The sequence below is a fragment of the Delphinapterus leucas genome, chromosome 6, assembly GCF_059928025.1.
Source record: "Delphinapterus leucas isolate spDelLeu-1000000601 "Yukka" chromosome 6, BTC_Dleu_Yukka2, whole genome shotgun sequence".
NCBI classification, from domain to species: Eukaryota; Metazoa; Chordata; class Mammalia; order Artiodactyla; family Monodontidae; genus Delphinapterus; species Delphinapterus leucas.
In genome coordinates, this window is record NC_143134.1 from 117283232 (window position 1) to 117311029 (window position 27798).

Genomic DNA, 27798 nt, shown 5'->3' on the forward strand with positions numbered 1-27798 from the left:
GGGCAGCTCAACTGTGGCCACTATCTACGGGTGGGGATGGTGAGGCCTGGGAGGACAGAGCTTCTCAGACTCAAGTCAACACTGAAAATTCCGTGGCTTGTCACAAATGAAGATTCCCAGGCCCTGCCAGAACTAGACTCTGTTATGGCAGGGTTTCTCAGCCTCGGCACCACTGACATTTTAAGCCATTCTGGACTTTATGGGGGGTGTCCTGTGCATTACGGGATGTTTGGCAGCATCCTGCCAATAGCACAACTCCAGCTGTGACAACCAAAAATGTCTCCAGATATTGCCAACTGTCCGGGGGCAAAGTCACCCCTGGTTGAGAACCACTGCTGCAGGCCTTGGACTGGACTTTTTAAACAAGCTCCCAGGTGATTCTGAGGCAGGAGCTGGGCACCTGGCTAAGCGAGGGCATATCCATGAGAACTGAGTGGGACCCCAGGGACTCCCAGCCCCACTGCCCTCCTGTGTTCCTGAAAGGGCTGGTCCCCGGATTCCTCCCCTTCTGCCCCCATGATGAGAGATAACCAGAGCAAGGCTCCATCGCACGAATCCCTCCCCGCTGGGCCGGCAGTCACAACATCCAGCCTGCACCTCCTCAGCCACACCCACTCCGTGATCTCCCCGACCTTGGTCCTTGGCCGGGTCCCTGGAGGAACGAGCAGTCACAGTGATGCAGTCACAGTGATGCAATCAAGGTTCCCGGCTGATGAAACCCAGCCCAGCCTGGGAAAGGCGAGAGTCTAATAAGGAAACAATTTAAATTGACAACATCTGCCTGTGCTTCCCTGAAGAGAAGAGAGTACAGCCGCCTGGGGAGGGGCCCACCCCGGGGACCAGGCAAGGCATCTGTCCAGGGGCTGCAGGGCGGTAGAGCCTCCATTCCAGTGACGTGGCCAATGTGGCCGCCCAGCAGCATCTGGCCCCTGCCAGGAATTCAGGGCTGCACACAGGGGAAGCAGCTTGTTGCAGTTCTGACACAGCCAGCCCCTCCTCCTGTGACACGACGAGGCAGCAAGAAGTTCCTAGAAGTCAAGCCACTCGGGCTTGGTGGAGAGGCATCAGTGTTAGGAGTGAGGACTCTGGAGTCAGAGGCACCTGCGTTCCACTCCTGCTACTCACCAGCCCGGTAACCTGGAACTGCATCAAACAACCCAAAGTGGGCAGATGCTGGCTTCCCCATTTTACAGACACAGGCACGCTGCCTCCCTGGCTCTGCCTTCGCAGAGGTGCCTGCACCCAGAGGCAGGCTCTGCAGGCAGCTCGAGCTTCCCTATCACCCAGGCGAATGTGTGGGCATGCTATTCTCAACGGATGCACACAGCCCAAGAGGAGAGCAGGCCATCGAAAGGAATCCGGAGTGAACTGCTGGCTTTGACCAAGTGCTGGTCCAAACTCAGGCACCTGCGCGAAGGTGCCCCCATCACCAAATGTGGCCCAGCCTGGCTCCTGTTTTCCGGGTACCCTTCTGTGTGCCAGGTGCTGCTCAAGCATGTACCCTCCGCAAACACGATCAGCACCCACTTCGCAGATGAGCAGATGGACACTCAGGGAGTCCGCAGGTCACTCAAGAGGTGAGGGGTGAACTGCACCTCCAAGCCCTACCTCAGGAGCCCACCGCCCACCCCTGCCCTGCAGGACCGCTGGGAAGATGCTCTAAGATAGAAAAGCTGTTCTTAGGGGACAGCAGCAGCCGTCAGTGTCCCTGCGCTTTGTGGGCTGAACCTTCACGAATCTCAATACCAGGGAAGAGGCGGCCTTGAGACCAGTCTTGTCCTAAAGGAGGGGTGGTCATGAGGTCAAAGTGTACGGTCAGTGGGGCATGGCACTGGGCCAAACTCGTCAAGACCTGCTGGTGTTGGGGACCAAGCCTGGTCAATCCAGGGTCGAAGGGAGAGTGGGGAAATGTTCCTATAAAAGTCCATAAGGTCAGCTTCCTGCCTCCTGAGCATTTCCTACTTATCGGGCACTGAACTGAGAGCTCTCCCTGCCTGACCTCCTGGAGTCCACACCCCAAGCCTGGGAGGTAGCTACCATCATCCCCACGTCGCAGGCAGGGAAACTGAGATTCAGAGCACAGAAGCCACCGACCCCAGGTCTGGCTGGGAGAGGGCCGTGATCTGATCTGAACCCATAGCTGTCTGACCTCAGAATCTTAAACTGGGCCCAGGCCCTAGAAATTCAAAGCAAGGAGCCGCAGCTGGGCTATAGTAGCTACGTTCCCTCCTCCGTTCCAGAACCCACAACTGTAAAACACGGAACTGTGGGGTTGGCTGTGCACAGGGAGTTTCCCTTCCTGAGCCCCTGAGATCCCCAGCGGGACCACTCACTCACAAGGCAAGGGTACAGGAGGCAGATAGGCTGGGGACCAAGGCCAGGATCTGCCACTCACTGGCCAGGACCTCTCTGGGCCTCAGTCACTGCCCTGCCCTGTCTCACGGGTTTGCTAAAAGGCCTAATGAGAGAACAGGGCCTGGTACATACCCAGAGGACACTCACACTGAAAGGGGGACATGGCTGCTACCATCGAAAGTAACTCTGAGATAGATGGTCCAGCAGGAAGCCAGGGCCCTGATGGAGGCCCCACTTCCCCACCCCAGGACCATGGATCAGGACATTTCCCCAGACCTGGAACCTGGCTGGGACGTCCTGGGAGGTGGACGGACAGGTAGCCCAGGCATACTCAGGCCGCTCCTGGCTGACTCACGCCTGGGTGGTGTTTGAATCACCCAAGGAAGGGAAGAAACAGGAGGGAGGTATGCCCATCCCCGGAGCCCAGTTCCTTGAATAGCTGGACTCAAGTGAGTCACAGGGATGTCCCTGTCCTCTGAACCCCTACCCAACCCCATAGCCTTTCCTGAAAGCACCCTCCCCACGACGACTGCAGACAAATTACTTCCTCTTCTGGACATGGGTCTTATTAATGGTGAAAATGGAAGGAGGCTTCCATGCTCCAGAGCGCAGGGGTCCTGGAGGCAGGGCCTTTGTTTCACTCACTGCTGCTTCCCATGTGCTAAGGGCGGCACCTGGTACATGGGAGGCGCTCAGTAAGCCTCTGATGACTAAATTAGTGATATTCACAGCATTGCTCCCAATAAGGGCCACCCTAGACCTTCTTGCACTGATATTTCCACCTCCAGGAAAGGGGCCTCCAGCTGTGGTCAGGTCACGTTCTCCAGCTCTCTGTAGTCACTGAGGGGTCAGAGGTCATCACCATCTCTGGATCTGCCCCCAGGTGTTCCCACTGCTCCACACCACATTCCCCACGGCTCCCTGGACTTCTGAGGTGACCGAGGAATAATCAGGGACCACTCAACCAGAGTCACGTCTCCTCACAAAACCAGCACAGACTAAGACCTGCTTTGCTGGCCATCTTCAGCAGCTCTCTGAGATTCCAACCACAAGACAAAGGGCTCGGGGTCAGGTGGAACCAGGAGGCCCTGACTCACCAATCTCCACCTCCTGCCCAGACAGCTGATTCTCCTGCAGACTCATGGACTGACCCTGGGCTAATCGCTGCCCCTGCCATTCATTTAGTCCACACACATTAACTGAGCACTTACTACGAGCCAGGCCTGAGTGGGACACTGGGAAACAAACCTGGGCCTTGGTCTTGTCTGCATCCAAAAGGGGCATGGCCATTCTCACCCAGGTCCATGTGATTCCTCTTTAGCCGACAGAAAACCCTTAGGAGGTGCTGGAGCCCTGGGTCAGGCCTTCTCTCGCATTCAGGGAGAGTACCCAGTCAAAGGCCCATCCCCAAAGACAGCGGTCAGGGCCAGAGCAGGCAGGAGTGGCTGATGCCTCCCCTCCCGCACCGTGCTCAGCACTACTTGGAGAGCTGACGTGTCTAATGGTCTTCCCTGGCTCATGGGCCCAAGGTCAGGGGCCATGGCTGTCTCGGCCAATGCTGGAGCCAGTGCCCAGTGCAGGACCAGGGCAGCAGCCTGGCTCGAATCACAAATGTTTGCTGAATGGGTGAAACACAGGAAGAGAGAAGAGAAACAATTAAGGGGAGAGCAGGAGGAAGGTGAACCTTTCCTTCCTGCTCCCACCCCTGGATCCTCTCCAGTGATTGCCCTGCATTAATGCCAACCACTGCCAGCCTTTCCTGAGCACTTACTCTGTGCCGGGGCTATGCTGGGTGCCTAACGGGGGCGTGGGGGCAGGGGGGTGGTAACCCACTTAATCCAAGCGCCAAGAAGGAGCTTATCACCCCATTTCACAGAAGAGGAAAGCGAGGCTCAGAGAGATCCGGTGGTCTGGCAGCCTTGGGAGCCCGCCCTCCTTCTGAACCGCCAAGCCCCACACCCAGCAGCCCCTGCCGGGGTTTGCAAGAGGCAGAAGGAAAATCCCCAGCCAGAGAAGACTGCAGGCAACTGCTGAGTTAAGGCTCGTAAGTGATGCTTATTGGGTAGCGACGGTTCAGGCTGCCCTGGCAGAAAGACCCTGGAGAGACCTGAGGACCTCCTCCAGTCTCAGGTGCCCAGCACGACCAAAGGTGTGGGTGTCTCAAGGCCTTTCTCACACAGACACGTGCGCACATCAGTGCTCGGCTGGCTGGCTGGCTCTCAGAGCAGTCCTGTGTAACCAGCCTCCTAGAAGCAGGACTTTACAGGTCCCAGAAGTCCCCTCCAGACATGACTGCCACCCCAATAAAGACAACATCATCCTGACTCGTATCAGGATGGGTTTTTTTTTAAATCAGAATGCTTTTGAACTTGGTATAAACGGCACCGCACAGCATGCTCTTGTGTCTGGCTTCCTTCCCTTGCGGTTGTTTGCGACACTGTCCTTGTCGTGAGTAGCAACGGCTGCTGCGTAGCAGGCTCGAGTTTTGTTTTTAATCATTCCATGATGACAGAGGTGGGAAACCGCTCCTCTCAGCTGACAGCCACCTCCCCTCCTACAATGTGGAGTCCCAAGTGGTCAACCCCATGGCTGCCCTTGGGGGTTCTAAAATACAACTCTGACTCTGATTCACACCCTTCTGTGGATCCCTGGTCAGAGAAGTCCAAGCCCTTCCCCGTGGCCTCCCCCGACCCCGAGCCCCCAGGCCACGAGCTCTTCCCTGCTCAGCACTCTTGCCCTTGCCTCCCTCTGCCCTGTGCTGCTCTTCTCTCCCCTCTCCCCCAACCTAATCACCTACTGTCCCTGGGACGGAGCCCAACATCCATTTCTGGGCGCGGCACTGCAGGGCAGGGCACTGCGGGGCGGGGCTGGAACCCCACGAAGCTGCACGGGGGGGGGGGGGGGCCCACACACAGAAGGTGCGCAGGAACTTGTCCCTGAGGGACTGGGGGTTGGGGAGCCGCAGGTGTGCTGCCTCTGTGGGTCTGCAGAGAGTCCAGCGCTCGCTCAGAGGAAGTGGTGGGAAGTAAGGGTGCCTTGCATGCAAAAAGGGCGCAGACTTCTGCCTTCCCCAGAGCCCTCCCCAGCAGGTTTAGTCTGGTTTCAGCTGCCAGGTGCAGGGCCCTGTGCAAGCAAGTCGCCCTGATCTAGGGAGCCCTCCCGCCTCCACGTAGGCACCCGCACCCCATTTGATGGAGGAGCAAGCCCAGGCTGAAAGGACAAGGCTGTTGGCCATGCTCACAGAGCCAGTGAGTAGCTGCCGAGGTGCCTCCCGGGGCAGGCACCAGCCCCCGCCCCCTCCCCATCCCCCTAGGAGCATCCCCACTCCACACACAGGGTCCACCCGACACAACCCATCGGTGCGGCCAGCTGCCTCTCAATCGCAGCCTCTGAGCCCAAGGCAGTGCCCAGCTGCATGGTGTTCAGGCGAGGGCTGCTCCTGACACGCGCTGATACCTCCCGCACCAGGGTGGGGAGGGGCTGGGCCCAAGCAGCTGGCGGTGACTGGCACTTGGGCCGGCACCATCAGTGCCCGCACTGGTTCAGGGCCAAGGGAGAGAAGTTCCAGCCCTGCGCCAGCGCCAACCCTCAGCAGGAAGCCCCAGGAGTGTGATGCAACAGAGGCCACTCCTGCCCACGGTCTGGGGCAGGAGCTAAGACGCTTGGCCCACAGGGGTGTACAAGGCCAAAAGAGGCCAGGGAAGGCCTCCCAGAGGAGGTGGCTCTCGGGCTGAGCAGGAGGTCAGCCAGGTGAAGAAGCGGGGGAAGGGAGCTTGAGGACAAGGCAACTGCAGAAGCAAACAACTAGAAAAGTAAGGTGTGGTAAAAGTCAGGGAGCACCAGGGGCCTGCCACCCACCGAGGGCCCCTGGCTTTCTCCCCTGCTCCCCCGTCCCCCAGCAGTCTGCCCTCTGCCTCATGTGGGGGCGGGGCGGTCTTCCGCCTGCCAGAGTGGGTCCCAGAACTGGCTGTGCAGAGGGCCCCTTCCCGCAGGCAGAAGCCCCCTACACCCTAGTCCCGCACCCTGGGAGCACTCCAGCTCTCACTGGCTCGGAGCCAAGCGCCCCAAGACAGGGCAGGCTCAAGCCAACAGAGGCAAGAAAGTGCACAGGCCCCACTGGGGACCCTGAGCTCCAGCGTGAGGCCCAGCTCCTTAGACACTAGGCGTGCTCCTCACCTGCTTCCCACCCCTCCGGAAGTAGCCTCTCCCCACAGCACCCCTAGAATCATGAGACAGAGACAGCACCCCAGTCAGTCCTGGCCCACAGGGAAGTTCCAGCTGCCACAGAAGGGCAACTGAGGTGCGCTATCCAGCCCACCACCTTGACTCAGCCAGGGATGGAAGGATGGGCGGCAGCGCATCCAGTGCCTCGACCACGTGCCAGGAGCCGAGCTGGACGTTTGACAGGCATTATCTCACTTGGTCCTCCCCAGAACACTGCGAGGCAGACACCAGCAGCCCCTGAGGCTTAGAGACTGAGTCCCTTGCCCAAGGTCAAACAGGCGACAAGAGGCAGAGGACGGGAATGTCCTCCCCAGGCCTGTGCAGGGCAAGCCACCAGCCTGACCAAAGAGGCGGCACGTCCTCCATCGGGGCTCTTTCCTCCCAACTGTGGGCTGGCCACTCCCAGTTGACATCTGGGCAGACGGGGGGGGGTGGCGTGGGTGGTTCCAGGCCTGCATTTGAGAGCCATTCCAAGGCCAGGCCACCAAAAGAAGCTCACAGCAGAGACAGAGGGTTTGCAACGGCAGTCCTAAGCAGACACCAAGGCCAGGCACAGGCTGGGCAGCTTCAGGCCTCACCAAGGCCACCAACAGCACAGTGTGACCTCGTGGAGAGCCAGAAGGCCCAAGGGAGATAGACCTCAGGTCACAGAGCACATCTGAGGCCCTGGGGGCAGGTCTGGTAGCCCCAGAACCCAAAGCACTTGCCAGGCCAAGTGGATAATGAAGAGAGACAGCCCTCGCCCTCGCCTCAAATTAGTTCCAGGTCTCGTTCTAAGCAAATCTGATGTCTCTCCCCGGCTCAGACCTTTCCGTGTCTGTCTGATGAGATGAGGATAAATCTATATTGGTTGCCATGGGTGCTATACTGCTCCTCCCAGCAGTGGGCAAGTGACCGCAGGGTCACCACCCAGCAGTCACCAGACTCCACATACTGAGTCCCCAGGCTCGCGAGGCCCGTGAGCAGACATGCTAGCAGCTATCACGAGGTCCAGGCAGGGCTTCGCGAATGCAAGTCAGGACTCCCAGGTACTGAAGAAGCAGAGCTCAAAAGCATTCGGGGCCCTCCGACACACGGTGTGGTTGCTACTGAGAACCCCCGGCCAGAGCAGCTCCCAGAACAGAGATCAAAGTGAGGAACACGCCTCAGGGAACAGGCCTCGGGGAACAGCCCTGGCTCCACAGGGCCAGATCACCTCGGGTCAGGGCTCTGCCAATGCCAGGCTGGCAGGCAGGTGGCAGGGGCTGCCAGGGTGGTCTCTGCAGCCTGCCAGCAAGATTTCTCTCCACAAGCACCCGCCTCCTCAGGCCCCAGCCTGTGCACGGAAGGCCTTCCACAGGGGCCCCGGGGAGCAGGCTGGCCCGAGCAGATGAGGGAGGCAGACCACCGTCAGGGATCCAAGGGCATGCGGGGGCTCAGGAGGAGCCCAGAGCAGGCAGCCCACGGAGGAGGCAGCGCAAAGCCCCTTGGGCCACATGCTGCCACGTGACACCGTTGCTCGATCTTCTGATTTAAAAGACTTCTGTTTATGCTGTCAAAAACTCTTAGAGCACTGTATAGGGCAACAAAACCCCAGCCGCATTTGGCCACTGTGCACGCTCTGAACTTCCACCTTCCAGCACCGACTAAGTGCTGGGTGTGGTGCCAGGAACTTGAGGACAAGGAAACCCACCTGCCGGCTCTACCCGCCCAGCTTCTCGCCAGTGTGCCCACTCTTCTCCCTCTGCCTGCCACGGCCCAGCCAGGCCACAACTCCAACTTCCCTTACTGAGTACCAGTCAGGCACCCTGGCACCTTCTCCACCTGGCAGCCAAGAGCCAGCATCCTAATTGGCAAACCGGGCACACTGCCCCCCTGCCCCTCGGCTGGACCCCCAAAGCCAGGCACTGTCCAGCCCAGCTACCCCCATCTTCACCTACTGCAGCCAGCCCCATGCTGCCCCTCTCCATACCCCAACCACGCCAGCCCCTTGCCTAGATCACTGACCAAGTGCCTTCCAGCTGGGGGCCTCTGCCTGACCTCTTCCCAAACTCATGGAGCTTATGTTTTCAGGATGGGGCACGTCACTGTGATAGGGAGGGCTTTCCCTTTGGCCCACAAGGCTCCCATGAAGAGTCCCTTCCTCAGGGAAGCCCTTCCTCTGTGATGCCCACAGGCACACTGCCCCCACCCCATGGGGAGCTCCATGGGAGCAAGGCTGTCTGGTCCCGGTCACCTCTGAAAGCCCAGGGCCAAGAGGGTGCTCGGTAAATGTGGAAAAGGGACCTGCGCCTGCCAGCCTCCTCCCCCTCCTCCTCCTGCCCCCTCCCCACTCGGCCTCCAGAGCTCCCGATCTGTGAAGGGAAGTGGATGCCCTGCCTGCCTTAGGGTCCCACTGCACCTCCACCTCCCTGCACCCTCGGGCCCAAGAGACAGAACTGTGTGTCCATCTCCACACGACCCTCCCTCCACATTAAGATGTGCATGACAGCAGGCCTCGCAGGGCAGCAGATTCCAGTGGCAGCTGCACCCTTTTCCAAGGAGGGAGGGAGAGGGCCTCGGGGAAGCAGAGGTCCAGCCAAGCCTGTGGTGTGTGTGTGCAGAGACCTGGCCTCCCCAGGCCCGGGCACAGGGCCTCCAGCTGCAGAGCTGACCTGTCCAAGGTCTTCTTCATGCCCCCCACAAATCCCAAACATCCCTCGGAGGTCTCCCGCCCCGGCCTGCTCAAGGCCAGGCCCACAGAGAGAAGTCAGTACCTGTATTCTGAGCAGGCATGCCCTCTTTCAAAAGGCTGCCCAAATAAAAACCCCACTGAAGAGACAGTTGAGAATTCAAAGCTGCCAAAAAGAAAGGACGGGTGGGAGCCTGCCCAAGTCACACAGTCTGCTTCTTAGACAGCCTGGCACCCAAGTGCAGAGCAGCAAGAGCCATCGGAGGGGCCCCTCTTCTCTTTCTGGCCCAGCCCGCCCCTTCATGCAAAGAGGGGTACTGCACAGCGGACAGAAGTCGGGGCCAACCAGAGCCCATCCGGCTGTGCCATTAGCTCCTCCTACGAAGTGACCCTGAACAAGTGACTTCTCTGCCCCCAGCCTCAGTTTCCCCATCCATTGGCCAAGGAGGCTCGCTCTGCCTGTCTCCTCCAGAGAGGACTTGCTGTAAGGTAAATCAACGCCTCCCTCTCGCTCCCTCCCGCCACCAGCCACGTGCATGGGGCAGGCCACAGGACCAGTGCCAGCTGGGCACAGAGACCTCTCAGGATGTTTGGGATTCCTCCTGCCTGAAAGACAGATTGGCTCAAGGCTGGAAGCCTGTGCCCAGCCTGCCCTAGGGAGACCACAGCCTGGTCCACTGCTTCCCGACTCACTAGACTTGGCTGGGACGCATCCCTCCTGGGACCCCTAGGAAAGCCTCCCAGATGCCATTTGGATGCGTCTGCTGGAAGGCCTCTAGGCAGAGACGTTGGCAAATGCCCATTGTGCCCCAGTGCCAGCCCGTGCCTGGCACCAAGTCCACAGCAGTGGACTTCAGCCCCACCCCCCCACCTGTGGCCCCGAGGCCCCTTTTGCTCAGATCTCACAGGATCTAGCCCAGTGCCTTGAAATGATCCAAATCTGGATTTCCCTGTACCGCCCAGCCCACTGAAAAGAACCTCCTTCAAAGGTCTGAGGACATGACATGAGGCTGTAGCTGCTTCAAGCCCTCTGCCACCAAGGCAAGGCAGGGCCTTGGAGCCGGACCTGCCCACGTTTAAATCACAGCTCTGCCACTCTCTTGCTGAGTGACACGGGTCCATCACTTTAGGTCTCTTGACCCCAATTTCCTCATCAGCTCACGGGGTGGTTCAAGGACTCAGCTGATCGTGCATTCGAGGTGCTCAGCAGGTCCCTGGCATCTAATAATGCACAATCAAAGGCAGCTTAAACCCTGATGATAAAACGGTTATTTTCCCAATTGCATTTCTAGCCAGATGACCTCGCCGGATGGCCGAGAGGATGAACAGACACAGCACGTGCAAACACACTCAGCACGGCACCTGGCACGTAGCACTGAACATGGTAGCTGTGAGGATTATGGTTCATAAGGAGGCCTCAGAAAGATGAGGCTGGGGAACAGTGCAATGTACCACCTGTTCTACCTGCTCAAATTGGGTCAGGCTGGAGCTGTGTACCCAGCTGTTGCCATGGCACCCAACACACAGGGAAACACTCTAGCTAGGAGGGTGGCTGCTGCAGGAGTGGAGGCTTGGGCCTGCTTTGCTCAGACACCACCCATGCTGCCACCACCCCCACTCCCTGGGACATGTCAGGGGTCTCCGGGGTTATGGACAGTGTGCTAATAAACTAAGCAGGTCTCGTCACCCCTGACCCTACCCCACCTCCAAAACAAGAGGGCCTTGGCCCTCTGGAGAGGTGGGCTGTGAGGAGGGGCTCCCAGGCTGCAGACCAGGGTGTGTGGGATGGGAGTGGAAGGGTAGGAACCCAGGAACCCCCCTCTGCTGGGCAAAAGCCAAAGCAGCTGTAAAGCAGCCTCAGGTCCCAACGTGTGTGTTCCCTCCAGACACACATGCCCAGCAGCAAACAGGTACCCAGAGCCCATAAGTGCCAAGTTGTGTGGGGTTCAATGTCAGCTCTTCCCTCCTCATGCCACTCAGGTTTCATCCAGGATGAGGGCTGGGAAAGCCTGTTTAGGCAGGCTCAGCCGGGTTCAGGGAATCCATGGCCCCTTGCCAAGAGGGAAGAAGGGGAGAGAGAGGTGAAATCCAGACACTGTGGGCTGAGACCTGGAAATTTCCAGACCTTCCCGGATGAGGGGGCAGGTTTAGGGCAATTGAAAGGCTGACAGGTAGGGTGACAGTGGCCCCAGGGCCTGGGAAGCCAGCTGAGACCTCAGCCTGGGGCTGAATACTAATTCTTCAGTAGGATCCAAGACCCTGCCCCCAGCCCTCAGTTCAGATGTAGGCCCTCTGCTGACTCCACCTGGTCCGCCCAAGACCTAGGAGGGGCTGGGGCCTGGGCTCCTCTACCATAGTAACGACAGCTGCTGCAACAGTCTGCCTGGTCAGACATGGTATACACAGTACCCATTCCCCATCACAACTCTAGGGGTGGGTATGACTTCTCCCATTTCACAGAAGAAGAAACTAAGGCTCAAAGGCAGAACAGGCTAAAAGCACATCCTGAGTTTGAATCTGGGCTCTGCTGTATTAACGCAGAGAAATCACTCCCTCCTTGAGCCTCTGAGCCACCTCTATAAAATGGGAATAACAACACTACAGGCCTCCCCCAACCTCCACTCTGCTCCATGGCATAGTCAACAGGTTAAGTGAGAGGTGCCAGTAAAACAGGGAGCAAAGCACCAATAATTGCTGGTTCTTGGAATCAGAGAGGTTAGGTAACTTGCCCTAGGTCACCCGGCCACTCACTGGCTGACCCCAGGCCCTAGCTCTGAGCACCACAGCCCTTTCCCAGAAAGGCTGGGCTACTCTGTGGGTGGCCACAGGATCACAGGCTTCCCAGGCAAGGAGGACAGCCTCCCACCCCCACAGCAAAGGGCAGCCCTCGTCTGAATTCCTCAGATAAGCAGCTCCCAGCCTGAGCGGACCCAAGTGCACAGAAAAGGCACCCCACCCTGTCCCACACTGGAGATTCCTAAATCTGGGTTAGGCTGTATGCCTCCTCTCCCTCCTCCCAGCAGAACATTCGACCACCAGATTCATCCAACAGGTCTCCAAACAGGCCAAGTTCAGTTGACAACTGCCTCCTTCGAGGTCCCTGGCAAGCCACTTACTCCCTCTTTCTGGGCCTCAGTTTCTCCATCTGTAACAGGCACCCCATCTCAGAACTGTGAGGCAGCTCCAGCTAACTGGGCCCACAAGGAGGCCTGAGGAGCAAAGGGACAGACCAAGGAAGGGAGCCAGTGGGTCACAGGCACTGGGCCAGGCCCTGCCACCGCATTCTCTCTGCTGAAACTTCTTCACAACTTTGACACAGAGACCTGTATTGGGCCCACAAAGTGGCTGAGCTAGGACTCAAACTCCCATCTGTCACACTCCAGGACTATGTGACCCCAGATGGGCCCAGGCAGTGGGCGCAGCTTGGGAACTCAGCCGCCCTCAGCAATGAGCCGGGCAGCTGGACCTGCAGGATGGGGAAGAACACAAAAACTAAACTTGACCGAGCCTCTTTCTTTCAGAGAGGGCAGCAGCCTCCTTGACAAGGGCATTTGCAATGCAAAGCAGTCCAGCTCCAGCCAGAAGAGGGCAGTGACTCAGAGGGGGCTGGGCAGGCCAAAATCCAGCCACCACCCTCCAGCCAGACCAGGAGTACCTGGGGCTGGACCTTCCCAGGAGCCAGGGAGTGCCAGGGAACCTGTGGCTGGCTCGGGCTCTAAAACATATGACAGCCCGAGTGGCCAGCTGGGTGCAAGATGCCCTGGAACACTCCTCCCCTTCTCAGCCCTTCGAGGCCAAACCCCGCTGGGCTCTTCATACAAGTCTGCAGAATGGGCCTACTGTGGGCGGTGTGCAAGGCCCCATGAGGGGGCTGAAACAACAGACCCCCAGGTATCCGGCTGGTTACCTGCAGATGGGTGCCTAGCACCCTGCCAGCTTCCTCAGGCCCAGACCTCTCAGATCACTCAGTCCTGCCTTGTGCAAACCTGCCCCAGACACACATAATCTCCAGGACTCTCTGGACCCCAAGAGGCACTTCCACACTCGCCAAGTGACTAGATCTGGCTCATTATCCCCCTTCCCTGCAGGCAGGCCTGCCCCAGCTCCTACCTTGACGACAAGCTGACAAAATCCCCGCCATCCAGCAGCCGGACCTTGCAGAAGAGGACCCCGTTCACGAAGGGGACCGCAGTCAGCTCCTCCAGGGTGAAAGTGGTTTGGAATTTGAATTTCTTCTTCTTCATCAAAAAAGCCATGAGCGAGTTCCCTGAGTCTGAAGCCCCGAAGGCCAAAAAAAGCGGGGGAGCCAGAAATCCCCAGGATTCCTTTCCCTACACCACACCCCCTCCTCAAAACACCAGAGCCGGATCCCGCCCAGATGGTAGCTGAGGCGGCAGAGCGGATGGGGATCTGAGTCCGGAGGTCCCTGGTCTGAACTACCAGTCCAGGTCGCAGGCCGGCTGGCTTCACCCTCGGGGAGCTGGGGCTTGGAGGGGTTCGGAGTGGCCGAGGGCTTCACCGGCATGTAAACACTGGGGCATGGCCCAGGAGTCAAGGGAAGGGGTGGCGGGCGGCGCGCGAGCGGCCGCGCTGGCGGACAGCATCCCGAGCCGCGGTCCCTGGGGAGCTCACGCCGCGCGACTGGACGCGGCGGGCGGACCGGTGAGACTGAGAGCGATGGGCGGCCCGGTGAGGCCGAGGGCGGCCCCGCCCCCGCCCCGCTGGCGGCCGGGGGTAGGCGCCCACGCCGCGCCCACGCTCCCGCTCCTGGGTGCCAGGCAGCCGCGCAGGTAAGTCCTGGGAGGCTGAGAGCACCCCCAGGGGGCGGCCGGGAGCTCTGGGGACCTCCCCGGGAGGCGCGTCGGGGACGCTCCGGGCCAGGAACGTCAGGCCACTGCCCCCTCCCGGCGGGCACCGGGCCGGGCTCCAGGCAGCAGGGGCGCCGCCTCCTCCTCGGTCTTGGGTCCCGCTCCGCGGGTCCCGCTCCGCGGGCCCCGGCGGAGCTGAGGCGCCCCTCCGGCCGGCCGGTGGCGCCCACCTCACCCGCCTCACCCGCCGCCTCTGGCCAGCAGCCCCGCGAGCAGCAGCGCCGCCGCCTGCGATCCCGACGCCACCGCCCGCCAGACGCTGCGCGGCCCAGCTCGGAGAGTGCCGAGGCCCAGCGCGGCCGCCCGCGGAGCCGCCGCTGAGCGCGGGAGGGGCGGGGCGCCGGGGGCTCAGCCCGCCCACGATTGGGCGGCCCGGCGGGGCGGGAGCGGAGTGCGATTGGCGGACGGCGGCGTGGGGCGGGACTCGCTGGAGGCCGCGGCAGCTCGAGGCGTTCGGATTGGTGCGTCTCCCATCTGGGCCCGCCTCCTCGGTCCGGGCGGAGCGGAGAGAAAAGGCTAGGGGCCCTGGGGAGGCAGTGGGAGGTCGCAGGGCGGAAAGCCGGGGCCGGCAGGGCGGCAAAGAGGAGGGCGCGAGCAAAAGAAAAGGAGAAACAATGACGAGAAGAAACAATATGAGCACTATGGGTGAAGTGGCCCTCCAGTGTCCTTCCAGATTTGAGTTCGTTGACGACTAGATCAGGCCCGGAAGGTAGCGAGTCCCATTTTTCAGAAAACACACCCAAGAGAGGTGGCCGGAACTAGACCATGCAGGTGTTTGGCTTCGAATCTCTATTTCTCAGCACTGAGGAGGAAAGTGCCTGCAAAGCCTTCGCCAGGGCTTGAGTTAAAGCAGTTCATCACGCAACCTGTGATAGAACCATCTTCTCCCTTTCCAAGCTTCTATCAAAGCCTTTTGTTGTTGATTAGCTTCTTACCTAGTTATGGCTGGTCTCCCTGACTGCATTAACTGCCCTGCACACAGAGACCAATTCAGGAGCTTTTTATTTCCCAGGCCTTCAACATATTGCAGTTCATTGATTCAGTCCCCAAATGTTTAGGTGCCCCTGAGCCAGGCTCGGATTTAGGAGTGAGACTGGTGGGCCTGCCATCTCTAGCCTCGCCAAGCTCAAGATCAGGTGGAGAAGCAGACAGGGACACAGGCAGAGACAAATCTGGTGGATGAGGACTGTAATAGGGGACTTAACAGGGAGCTCAGTGGAGGCAGGGGTGGAGGGGAGGGGGACTCAGAGAGAATGCCTCACAAAGTTATCCAAGCCACTGGCAGGATGCATACCCTGAGTCAGGCAGGGTCTAGGCAGAGGGAGCCTCAAGAGGCCTGGCGGCCAGAGAGTGCAATGCCCACAGAAAGCTGTGAGTACCTCCATGCTCCTGCATTGTGGCTCTTTGAGAGATGCAGGAGGCGAGAGGTATGGCTGGAAGGCCTGTAATGGCTGGATCTTGCAGAGTCTTGTAGATCAGAGGAAGGAGGGGAGCTACGCACACGTCTTGAGCGGGAGAGTGACCCAGACAGATTTGCTTTTTGTTAGAAGAAGCTTGCTCTGACTACAGGTAGTGTGGAAGAGAGAAGATGGGAAACAGGGGTGAGGGGCCTGTTGTGGTGATCCAGGCCAGAGATGATGACAGCGGAACCACAGCACTGCAGGAAAAGTGGAGTCCGAGAAGCATTTGAAAGACAGAATCAAGTGCACCTGGGGATGAGTTAGGTTGGGACATGTATCTGAGGACTCAGATTTCTGATTCCTTCCTGATTCCCAGCCATAAAATGGGTGGCAACCTGTACTTCTCTTCAGTTTGTCCCATAATTTGAAAAACACAGTTAGCCAGATAGGAGAAGAATGATAATAGCAGCTCCCAGTACTTTTATGTATCCCCATGTACAGCCAGGGAAGTTGAGACCTGGAGAGTTTAAATTACCTGACTAGGGTCCTGACCCTGGAGCACAGGCACTAGAGTGCTAAGCTGTGCTGCTCACACTGGGGTAGGAGTGGGGGTGCTCACTAATCCTGGCTGGACCTGCTCCACAGGGGAAAGGCCTGTGGCTATCTGACCCCAGAAGGGGATTTCAGAGGAGGAAGCCAGCCAAGGATGTCCCAAGGCCCGGCTGACTTCTCAGCTGTGACCGTGAGTAACCCCAGGCCTCTCCAACAGGAAGCAGGGTGGGCCTGGCTACCAGACTTAGCTCTGGTGGGGTATTTATCTCTCTGAGCCTCTGGGCTGGGAACCCAGGAAGTTTCCCTTCCCTCATTTCCTAGGTGGGTCCTGGTTAAGGGAGAGAGCTAGGTGCCAGGACAGGATGCCGCATTTGGGGCGAGACAAGTCTGAGTTAGGATCCTGGTTCTGCTGCATAATGGTAGTATGGCCTTGGTTTGAAACACCAAGGCTCAGGGATTCCAAACCGAGAGGGGGTTCAGTATGGTCTGGCTAGGATCGCTTGCCCTGGAGCCAACAGAACTGGGTCCGAAATCTGGCTGACACAACACCGACACCTGTGTCACACACACTTTGGGTATAGTTTTGCATGCATAGGAAGGAATCTTGAAGGAGACACTCTAAACTTTCCCATCTCTGAGCCACAGTTTCTTCGTCTGTAAATTAGGAATAAGAATATCAACCTTTGGGACTTCCCTGGTGGTCCAGGGGTAAAGAATCCACCTTCCAATGCAGGGGACAGGGGTTTGATCCCTGGTCAGGAAACTAAGATCCCACATGCTGCGGGACAACTAAGCCCTGGTGCCACAACTACTGAGCTCGCGCTCCACAACTAGAACCCGCGTGCCGCAAACAACGGGGCCCATGCACTCTGGACCCCGCCTGCCACAACTAGAGAGAGAATAAAAACCTGCACACCACAACTAGAGAGAAGTCCACACCACAACTAGAGAGAAGCCCGCGCTGCAACGAAGACCCTGCGTGCCACAACGAAGACCCGATGCAGCCAAAAATATAAAGAAAATAAAGAAAGAGAATAAATAAATATTAAACAAACAAACAAACAAAAAAAGAATATCAACCTTTCCAGAAGAGGCTGTGCCTGCAAAAGGCTCAGGCCTGGAGGGACATGGGGATCTGAGTGAGAAGTCAGCAGGGAGCTCCAGGCTGGCACTTCCTTACTTCTCCAGCCCCCTAAATTCCCAAGCATAGCCTGTCCTTCCTCCCTGAGGCCCTGACCGGACATATGAGGGAACCAGTACCTGATAAGATAATTCAGACAAGTAAGTGGTCTGGAAAAGGAATCCCAGGAGAATTTGAGAGAGGATGATCGGATTGGGAGTTCTGATTTAGATGATCAAGGAAGGCCTCTGCAAGGCGTTATCTCAGCCCAGACCTACATAAGAAAGGGGCCCCAAGCACAGGAAGCTCTGGGAGCAGAGGCAGGAGCTGGCATGTTTCCAGGACTCTGTGTGCCTGGAGGGGAGTGTGAGGAGGGAGGAGAGAGAGGCATGGAGTCAGGCAGGAGCCGGCTCATGTGGACCCTCTGGGCCTGGGAGGAGTTTAGGTTTTAGTCTAAGCCCAAAAGGACCCCATGGGAGGATGTAACCAGGTTGGTGACAAGATCCAAAATACCTTTATGAAAGTTCTTTCCAGTTGTTTGGAAAGTTGTTTCCGGTTCTTTCTGTTCTTTGGAGAACGGATGGATCATCAGCAGGCGAGAACAGGGGCAGGCAGACAGGTGAGGAAGCTATTACAGCCATTCCAACGGGGAACTGGTGGCTCTGACCACGGTGGAGCCAGAACAATGGGAAGAGAGAGGGAACACTTGTGGAGAAGTGATAATAGTTACCCACTAGAATTTTTGAATATTCCCAGGATTTTGAATTTGACTGAATGGCACCAGGTTCTCCTAGTCAGGAGGTAAGTGAGCACTAAGCACTGGAATAGGAGTGAGGGAGGAGTAGAGGGGAATGGAGGAACTGCGTGGGACATCAGCCTGTAGAACAGAATCACAGCTGGAGAAAGTGGGGGTACGCTTAGAGAATCCTTACCTTTATCTGGCCCTAGACAAACTCTTGTGATGCTATCTTCTTCTCTCTCGTTACAGCATGAGCTTCACAGGATCAGACACCTCACCCATGGTGTCCCCACATCCAGTTCATGGCCTGTCACATGATAGACAGTCAATAAATGGCTGTCCAAGGGATGGATGCATAGATGGATGCATATATATCATGCATATGCATATATCCATACATATGTATGGATGTATATATGAATGGATAGATGTGTGGATGGATGGATGGGTGGGTGAATGGATGACTGTAGATTTAACCTTGTCACCTCCTATTTTAAAACTCCTTGGTGTTGCCAATAACTATCAAAATTCAATACGCACAAGTCCATTTACAGTTAGTTACCCAGGGCTTCCCAGGTGGCGCAGTGGTTGAGAGTCTGCCTGCCAATGCAGGGGACACGGGTTCGTGCCCCGGTCCGGGAGGATCCTACATGCTGCAGAGCGGCTGGGCCCGTGAGCCATGGCCGCTGAGCCTGCACGTCCGGAGCCTGTGCTCCGCAACGGGAGAGGCCACAACAGTGAGAGGCCCGCGTACCGTAAAAAAAAAAAAAAAGTAAGTTACCCAATAGCAATACTCACACATGTGTACAAAGTTACATGTGCAAGATAGCCCTGCACCATTTTATATTATACGAAAATATTGGCAGCAGCCTGATGTCTGACAGTAGGAAGAGGGGGTCTTTGAGGGGAAGGACTGTGTTTTGTGCCTTGCTCCATCCTCAGCACCTGGGATAATACCCAGTACCCAATAGGGTTAAATAAATACATATTTGTGGAATGAAGGGAAGCATCATCAGTGAGATGCTATCCAGCTATTGAGAAGGATGCTGGAGATGTGTGTGCCAAGGTGGAAGATGTCCACCCTATCATGGAAAAGCAAGCACAGACAATATATAAAGGATGAGCTTTTTTTTTTTTTTTTTAAGATGAGCTTATTTTTGTCAAGAAAAATAGATCTATGTGTGCATAGAAGAGAATCTTGAAGGATACACTAAATTGTTACCAGAGGCTTTCAACTAAGGAGAGGGTTTGGGGGGGAAATGTTTATTATTTTAATGAATATTCTGGGATATTGTTTGGTTTTTGTAATATGATAGATTTATTTTATAATTTAATAATATATAATTATAAGGATATTATTAACAAAAGGCCTTCCATGCTTGTCCAGCACCCTCTGGATAAAGTAAAAGTTTCTTTTCTTTTCTTTTTTTTTTAGGTAAGAAGTGGATTTCTTTAGAGAGATACACATTCCATAGACAGAATGCGGTACGTCTCAAAAGGTGAGAACAGCCTTGGGAGAAACACACTTCACAGACAGAGTGTGGGCCATCTCAGAAGGTGAGAGAAAGTCAAAGGTTCTTAGAGGAAAAAAAAAAAAGTTCTTAGCCAGGCATTCAGTCCCCTCTGGAATCAATTGCTCAGCCTCTCCCTGCCTGCCCTGCTCGGACCCCTGCAGCCCTGCCCAAAGGTCCTGGCCTTGTCCTCTTGCCCACCTGGTGACACCTACTCAGTGTCAGGCTTCAGCTCAAGCATCCTCTCCCACCCCATTCCCCCACATCAGGCACAATGCTCACTCCCTGCTCTGTGTCCCCAAGTTACCAACCATCTGTGTGCGGAGAAATGAGGCCTCGGCCTTCTGTTTTCTGTCACAATAACTGGTGTGTACTTGGCATTCATTGGAAGGGAGGTGGGAGGGCGGGAGGAATAAACGGAAGAAAGGAAGAGAAAATGAAAGGAAGAAAGAAAGGGGAAATTGAGGTTGGGATGGAAAATGCCACTTGCCCAAATCACCCTGAGGGCAGGCAGCTACCCAGCTGGCCTGCTGTCTCAGTCACCTGACAGCCAGCACAGAGCGCCACGCCAAGCCGTTTTCCCAGCGCTGCTTGCCACAGGCGGTCAGCGCTGATTCAGTGGTGACTCGGCTCCAATTATTTGCAGAACTGGAATGACAGCTGAGCCACCCCAGCAGCTGACCAAGGGCATATCGATTTGTGCTAGGCTCCTTGCGAATATCTGAGCCAGTCACACATGAAGATAAAGGCTCCAAAGAACCCACCCACGGTGATCTGTCCTGCTTAAACCTCCCACGGCCAAGTCCACAAGTCTCCCCATTGATCAGCCAACTCTGCCCTTTCCAACCCAAGCCTGACCATCACTCGCGGAGAGTAGTCATGGTTCAGAACACGGGGTCTGGAGTCAGGCAGCCTGGGTCCCAGCCCAAGGATTACTGAGTCAAAGGGCATTTACATATTTACTGTTGAGAGATGCTGCCAAACTGCCTTCCAAAAAGTTGGACCCGTTTATACTCCCACCAGCAGTATAAGACAGTGCCCGTTCCCATACTTTCTCCATCTTTACCAATCTGTTTCAAAACAAAACAAAACAAAACAAAACACCCTCTACTACCATGCTTGCATTTCTTGCACTAGCATCTTTTCATCTTGTTTTGGCAATTTGAATTTCTGTAAATTGCCTGGCCGTATCCTTTGTCCATTTTTAAAACTTTGAGTTGTCATCTTTTTGTTATTTATTTGTAGTAGCTTATTACATATTTGGATATCAACCTCTGTTATAAATGTTCAAGTATTACTTCCACTTAATCAGTGGTCACTGGACTTTGTTTATGGTGTCCATTTGCCTCACAGCAGCTCTTACCAAACCCCAGCTAAGAGATAGGAATCCACCTACTTCAGTGGAGAGAGCACTGGGTTGGGAGTCAGGAACCTGGGTTTTGAGTTCTACCTCTGTCATTGATTCACTGTGTGACTTTGAACCAGTCCCTGGCCTCTCTTTCACTATCTGCTAAGTAAGAGCATTGAACTGAGTGGTCTCTGTAGACCTGTCCACCGCCGGGGTCTAGACAAGCACTATCAATAGAACTTTCTGCAATGATGGAAATGTTCCGTCTCTGCACTGTTCAGTATGGTAACCACTAGCCACATGTGGCTATTGAGCCCTTAAAAATGTGACTAGGGCTTCCCTGGTGGCGCAGTGGTTGAGAGTCCGCCTGCCGATGCAGGGGACACGGGTTCGTGCCCCGGTCCGGGAAGATCCCACATGCCGCGGAGCGGCTGGGCCCGTGAGCCATGCCTGCTGAGCCTGCGCGTCCGGAGCCTGTGCTCCGCAATGGGAGAGGCCACAACAGTGAGAGGCCCGCGTACCGCAAAAAAAAAAAAAAAAAAAAGTGACTAGTGTGACTGAGAAACTGAATTTTAAACTCCATTGAATTTAAATTAAAAACTTAGATAGCCACAGGTGGCTAATGACTACCGTATTACACAGTGCAAGTCCGGACGGTCTAGATGCCCCACCTCTGAGTATGCTGTAATACAGTTTAATTAAGGCAGCAATGGAGAGTCCCTGTGTGACTTGGGGAAGGTCATTCAGCCTCTCTGAGCCTCAGTTTTCCCATCTGTCCAGTGGGGCCACAGCAGTCCCTATCTCCTGGGGTTGTTGGCCAGATTTGATTAGTGAGTGTGTGAAGGCCAAGGCCCAATGCCTGACCCGACACTGTGTAAAATCAGGCCAGATTCCCAGGTTGAAACATGAGAGTGTGTTTACACCATTTTCATCGTGTCCAGAGACCCATGGGTGGCTTTCCCCAGAGCTGCCCGTCTTCCCCTACAGCTTCAAGGCCAGACTTATTTTCTTAAACCAGGGCTTCGGCTCCAGCATGCCTTCAGCCCAGGATTCCAGATTGCTGATGGGACAAAGTCCAAACTTCAGCCTGTGTTCCCACCTCTGAGCGCTGGCCCTACCCTTGCAGTATTGTCATTAATACAACCTGCAGGTCAGCCCAGCCACCTCACCACCTTCCCCCTCTGTCTGTTGCCTACCCCGGCCTTCCAAGGTCTGCCAAGCACTTCATTCATTCATTTTTCATTCACAGATGTTTATCACACCATCTGCTCTGGGACTGGGGCTATAGTGGCAGACATGTAGATGTGGCCCAAGTGATGAGAGCTGTGATACACCTGGAGGTCAGGAGGAGCTCAGGGGGAAGTAAGAACACAGAAGAGGCCTGGCCTGGTGTGTGTGGTCAGGGCAGACTTTTCTGAGGAAGTAGCATGTAAGCCCGAGCCTGAGCAATGGGTAGTAGTCAGCCAGGAGAGAGGGGAGTTGGTGGAGAGGAAAGACTAAGCTGAGAGAATGTAGGAGCCCAGGATCTGTGAGAGGCGAGGGCAGGCCTAGAAAGGTAGGCAGGCCCCATCCTACAGGAGAGCCTTGCAGGCCGTGTTAATGAGGTTGTGCTTTATGCTAAAGGTAAAGGGGAGCCAGGGAAGGTTTTAGAGAGAGAATGATGTGATTATTCCAGGCCAGCTCCCTACATGGCCTGGAAGATTCTGGAATTTCGGGAATCCCCTGGCAGCCTTGTGGTTGGGACTTGGTGCTCTCACTGCCAGGGGCCCGGGTTCAATCCCTGGTCGGGGAATTAAGATCCCACAAGCAGCGTGTGGCCAAAAAAAAACGGAGTTTAGCCTCTTTAACTTTCCCTTCTCTGCCTGCCACCTGTATCTCAAGATACATCATGAACACACAGTTCCCAGGGCCTTCCTTTTGTTTAAAGCAACCTGGGTTCAAATCCCAGCCCTAAAAAAAAACAAAAAGAAAAAGAAAAAAAAAAATCCCAGATCTATTGCTTCAAGCAAGTTATTAACCTCTTTCAGTGTCCTCACCCATAAAATGGAGATAATGACACCTTTGCACGGTTATACAAGTTATGAGGGGAAAGTGTATGGCACAGAGCCACTCTGGAAATAGAGTCCAGTTGAATTCCTTTTGTGCAAAGTCAAATGAAAGCCATGGAGGGGGCCTCTGAGCGTTTCCTGAAAGGGCAGGCAGAAGTCCCATTTCTGGGAAGTGTCACTGTGGCCCTGTTGGCCTCGACCAGGGTAGAGGGAGGGATTTGGCTGAGGCCTTTCTCAGGCAGACTGACCGTGTGCTAGGCGACCTCGAAGGGGACCTCCAGATCTAGGCTTGGTCTTCTGAAACTTTTCAGACCCCCACCCAGCAGACCAGGAGTCGGCAGGTGGACCCTGAACTTACATAACTGGTCAGGAGTCCGACACCTTTCACCCAGTGATCAGGGCTGTGTTTACTGAGAAGAGGTGTTCCCAGGTCACCTCCCTGTCCTCTTAGGTAACTCCCTACCTCTTAGGCATACACGCAGCCCTTTAGCCCTTGCTGAGCTCTGCTTATTTTATGATTTCTTAGTCACAGTGCCTGGTGTTACTGTCAGCAGCTATCTTTTTTAATTGAAGTATAGCTGATTTACAATGTTGTGTTAATTTCTGTGGTACAGCAAAGGGATTCAGTCATATATATATATATATATATATATGGATATTGAATATAGTTCCCTGTGCTATACAGTGGAGCCTTGTTGTTTATCCATTCTCTATATAATAACAGCTATTATTTTTAAATGTGAAAATCATCAGTGGTGCCATTTAGTGGTGAGGCACTGGGGGATCAGTGGGGGACAGGGGCTGCAGCAGGGACCAGGGTATGAGTCCCAGACTCCTTCACTCATTAGCTCCATGACCAGGAGCCAGTCGCTTGGAGACACTGAGCCTCAATTTTCACAGCTGTAAAATGGGTTTAGTGACCATACTTACCTCATGAAATTCTTTTGAGGATTCTACAAGGTAGTAATGTACATAAAGGGCGTTGTAAATTACCTGGCACAGGGGAAGCACTCATCAAATGTTAGCTATTAACATCACACCGTGTTTTGTAACCTGTCCCTTCCACTCAACTCACTATGAAACTCTTTCCAGTGACAGTGAGGAATTCAACACTTGGGATTTTCTAACGCATCCCAAACTCCTGACTGGGAACTGGGAATCCTGAATTTTACTCTCCTGCTTGGCTTTAGGGCCCCACCCTCCCAGACCTTAGTCCCCACTGCCCACTTGTAGAACAGCAGGGGAGTGGGGTGGAGATTGATGTTTGCTAAGGGCCCTGTTCTCTGATTCTGCGTTTCAGAACTACAGACCCCAGACCCTGCCCCTCACCCTTTCCTTCCTTCCTTCCTTCCTTCAACAAATACCTCCCAGGGTTCAAATTCCAACTCTGCCACTACTTGGCTGTGTAACCTTGGACAAGTTATGTAACCTCTTTATGCCTCTGTTTCCTGATCTCTAAAATGGAAATATAGTACCTATTTCCCAGAGATGTTATGAGTAATGATTTTTGTAAAGTGCTTTTGAATAGTGCCTGTTCGACTAGATCAAAAACTGAGTGCCCATTCTGTGCCACGCAGTGATGTAAGCACTGGGGGTACAAGTGTGAACAATTGGGTAAGAGTGGTGACCTCCCTGAGGTTTTGTTGGCGGGGAGGGTTGAAATCAGCACAGCGATACAGTGATGTGGGCCCAAGGCAGGGCAGCGTTGACCATTCTCCTGCAAGGGGGTTGGCTTTCAAGGAGGCCCTGATGCTCTGATGCTGTCACTTCTCTTTGTCTAAGCAACAGCTTCTGTGTATTGGCCTCACCCTGGGGGCCCATGCCCCAGGCTAGGCCCTGTGCTCCTAAGTTCTCCTCAAAAGCCAACAGTCTGCAGGGGGTTCCATCACTGCTATAGACCAAATGTTTGTTTCCACCCCCTCAAAGTCATATGTTGAAACTCTAACCCCCAGCGTGATTGTATTTGACAGTGGGGCCTTTTGGAGGTGCTTGGGTCATGAGGTGGAGTCCCCATGAATAGGATTAGTGCCCTTATAAAAGAGATCCCAGAGAGCTCCCCTGCCCCTTCTGCTATGTGAGGACACAGCAAGAAGACAGGCTCTCACCAGTCACCGAATCTGCCAGTACCTTGATCCTGGACTTCCCTGACTTCAGAACTGTGAGAAATAAATTTCTGTTGTTTGTAAACCACCCAGTCTGTGGTGTTTTTGTTATAGCAGCCAGAACAGACTAAGACAATCGTTATCCCCATTTCACAGAAGAGTTCATGTCCATTCCCCCTCCCAGGCCAAGCACATAACAGGGGGCCGGTGAGTGAGTGGAAGAAAGAAGGAAGGAACAAATGAACACAGAACACTACTGACACTAGTCCTTCCACGGGGTAAGCATCATGCTGGGGCTCAGGGGCCCTCTTGCTCTTGGAGGGCAGGGAGCTCCATTGTACATGCTTGTGGCCACCATACAAGGCTCAGCGGAAACAGCCTCTAGACTGTGCCATTGTCACTGTCCCGTCCTCCCCCCATCATCACAGCTGACACTTCCCTGAGCCTTAGTATGTGCTCCAGGCACTGATCTAAGGTTTTTAGCAGATGAACTCTTTCGATCCTCACAACAGTCCCATGAGGTATGTCCCATTTCACAGATGAAGAAACTGAGGCGCAGACAGGTGATGTCATGCCCAAGGTCATACGGGTAATCGATGATGGAGCTGACTTCAAATCCAGGCAGTCTGGATCCTGGGCCTGAGCTCTTCACCACCGTGTTATCCAGACTTTCTCTTTCTCTTTTTAGTCACTGCTCTGCTGATCTCAAATGTAGCACATGCTCTGAAGCAGACTGAAACGAGAAATCAGTGGCAGGAGGAAAACTGGAAAATTCACAAATATGTGGAAATTAAACAGCGCACTCTTAAGCACTCAATGGGTCAAAGAAGAAATCTCAAGGGAAATGAGAAACTATCTTGAGAACAAATGAAAACAAAAACACAACAGACCAAAACTTATGGGCTCCAATGAAAGCAGTAATAAGAGGCAAGTTTACAGTGGTCAATGCTTACATTAAAAAAGAAGGATCTCAGGGAGTTCCCTGGCGGCCCAGTGGTTAAGATTCGGTGCTTTCACTGTAGGGGCCCAGGTTCGATCCCTGGTCGGGAACTAGGATCCTATAAGCCACACAGCGTGGCCAAAAAAAAAAAAACGATCTCAAAGCAAAAGTAACACATGCTCATCTTTGAAAAATTCAAGCAGCACAAAATAGATAACCAGTGGGAAGCAGCCGCATAGCACAGGGAGATCAGCTCGATGCTTTGTGAACACCTAGAGGGGTGGGATAGGGAGGGTGGGAGGGAGACGCAAGAGGGAGGAGATATGGGGATATGTGTATATGTATAGCTGATTCACTTTGTTATAAAGCAGAAACTAACACACCATTGTAAAGCAATTATACTCCAATAAGGATGTTAAAAAAAATTTCAAACAGCACAATTTCATGCTCTAGAAAGTGAAAGTTTAAAAAGTGACAGTCCCCTGTGATGCCCCCTCCCAGAGATGACCTCCATTAAGATGCTTCAGGTAGCTGTTTTAAAGCTTGTAATACTGGCATCTTAAAAAAAAAAAAAAGAAAGAAAGAAAAATGGAATAATACAATACACATTGTTTTGTCACTTTTAGGTTGTTTTGTTTTGTTTTACTTAAAAGTGACTCTTAGAGGTTTCCCCTTGCTGGAACATTCTCTTTGGGGACTGCAGTTGTCCATGGTGAGGACATCCACACTAGATTTAGCCAGTTCCATCAGGATATGTTTGCAGTGCTTGCAGTTTTTAACTACTTCAAGCCACTGCAGTGAGCACCCTTGTAAATGCCCCCTGTGTGCTGATGGAGGATCCCAGGAGGGGAAATTTCCAGATGTGAAATCTCTGGGCCAACAGTCAAGAGCATTTTAAACATTCCCTCCAAGAAGGCAAAACCAGCTTTGCCTGAAGAGCGGGAGGCGGTGAGTTCCCTGCCCTCACATAATTGTTACCACCTCTGCCCAGCTGGTTAGTATGAGCCCAAGCCACCGTCTTGCCCTGTTGAGTGGTGCCTGACCCTCAAGAGTGACGCAGCCTCCCGTGTTGACAGCCCCTCTGTTGCCGTTGGGGTCCAGAAATTGACCATTCTTGTCGAGGATGTCGTCAGATGCTGAGGCTGAAGCACTTCTCGAAAACCCCAGCGTTTGCTCTTGAACTCATTTAGGAAAGCCCCAGTGACCACAATAAGCCCTTGGAAAGACGCCAGGGCTGCTCCACAGACCACTGGGGCCCCACTCTCGAGGTGACCAGTGGGCAGACTGGCGTCTGATTAGCATCTCTACGCTTGGGTAGGCGGATCGGCTGAATACCCTTCCAGAATCCAGCAAGTAGCTTTTTCCCTGAATCATCATGACTCCCGCAAACTGGGCACTAAAGTGATTAGCGTCCTTCCGGGCCGCTTGGTAGCAAACAGCGATTGAATACATCCACGGGCTTGTCCTGCTGCCACCTCAGACAGCTGCGGGCATTTGACGGTGACTGGGGAGGTGAGGCAGGGTCACAGAGAGGCAGGGCCAGTCACCTGGAGGCCAGGGCAGGGTCATTATCATGCCTTCTCACCTTTGCCTGGGGTGACCCTCAGCAAAGCTCTTACCTAATCTCGGGCATGCTGTACACGTGGTTCCCTCTCACCTGGACCTCTTCCTACCATAGACTCTGCCTTGCGTACTCTGCTTTGCCTCCCTCACTCCTTGTCACTCTGTAGACCTCAGCTTCAGCATCACTTCTGCAGGGAAGCCCTCCCGGATCCCTCCAAGCAAGGATGGTCCCTTTCTAGATTCTCTTAGAGTACCAAGCTTGCAGCTCTTAAAACAACAGCGACAGCTCCTGATGTGGGTCATTGCTATTTGCATCATTTTCCCCAGGCCCACAAGGAGGACGTCTGTATCCCAGTGCCTGGAACAGTGTCAGACACA

The 27798-nt window shown here is 54.8% G+C and overlaps 1 protein-coding gene across 5 annotated transcripts in view; it reads right to left on the reverse strand.

The window, feature by feature from the left end:
- The window catches only part of EEIG1 (estrogen-induced osteoclastogenesis regulator 1), a 36623-nt gene extending 22450 nt beyond the window's left edge, over positions 1–14173 (reverse strand). The window contains exon 1 of one of the 5 annotated variants that reach the window (XM_022578641.2): positions 13340–14173. In XM_022578641.2, the coding sequence (XP_022434349.1) occupies positions 13340–13485 (146 nt within the window). In that variant the 5' untranslated portion in view covers positions 13486–14173. The remainder of the gene's footprint in view (positions 1–13339) is intronic. The other 4 variants (XM_089913789.1, XM_089913787.1, XM_089913788.1 and 1 more) reach the window with 4 other exon arrangements.
- Between the last annotated feature and the right edge of the window lie 13625 nt (positions 14174–27798).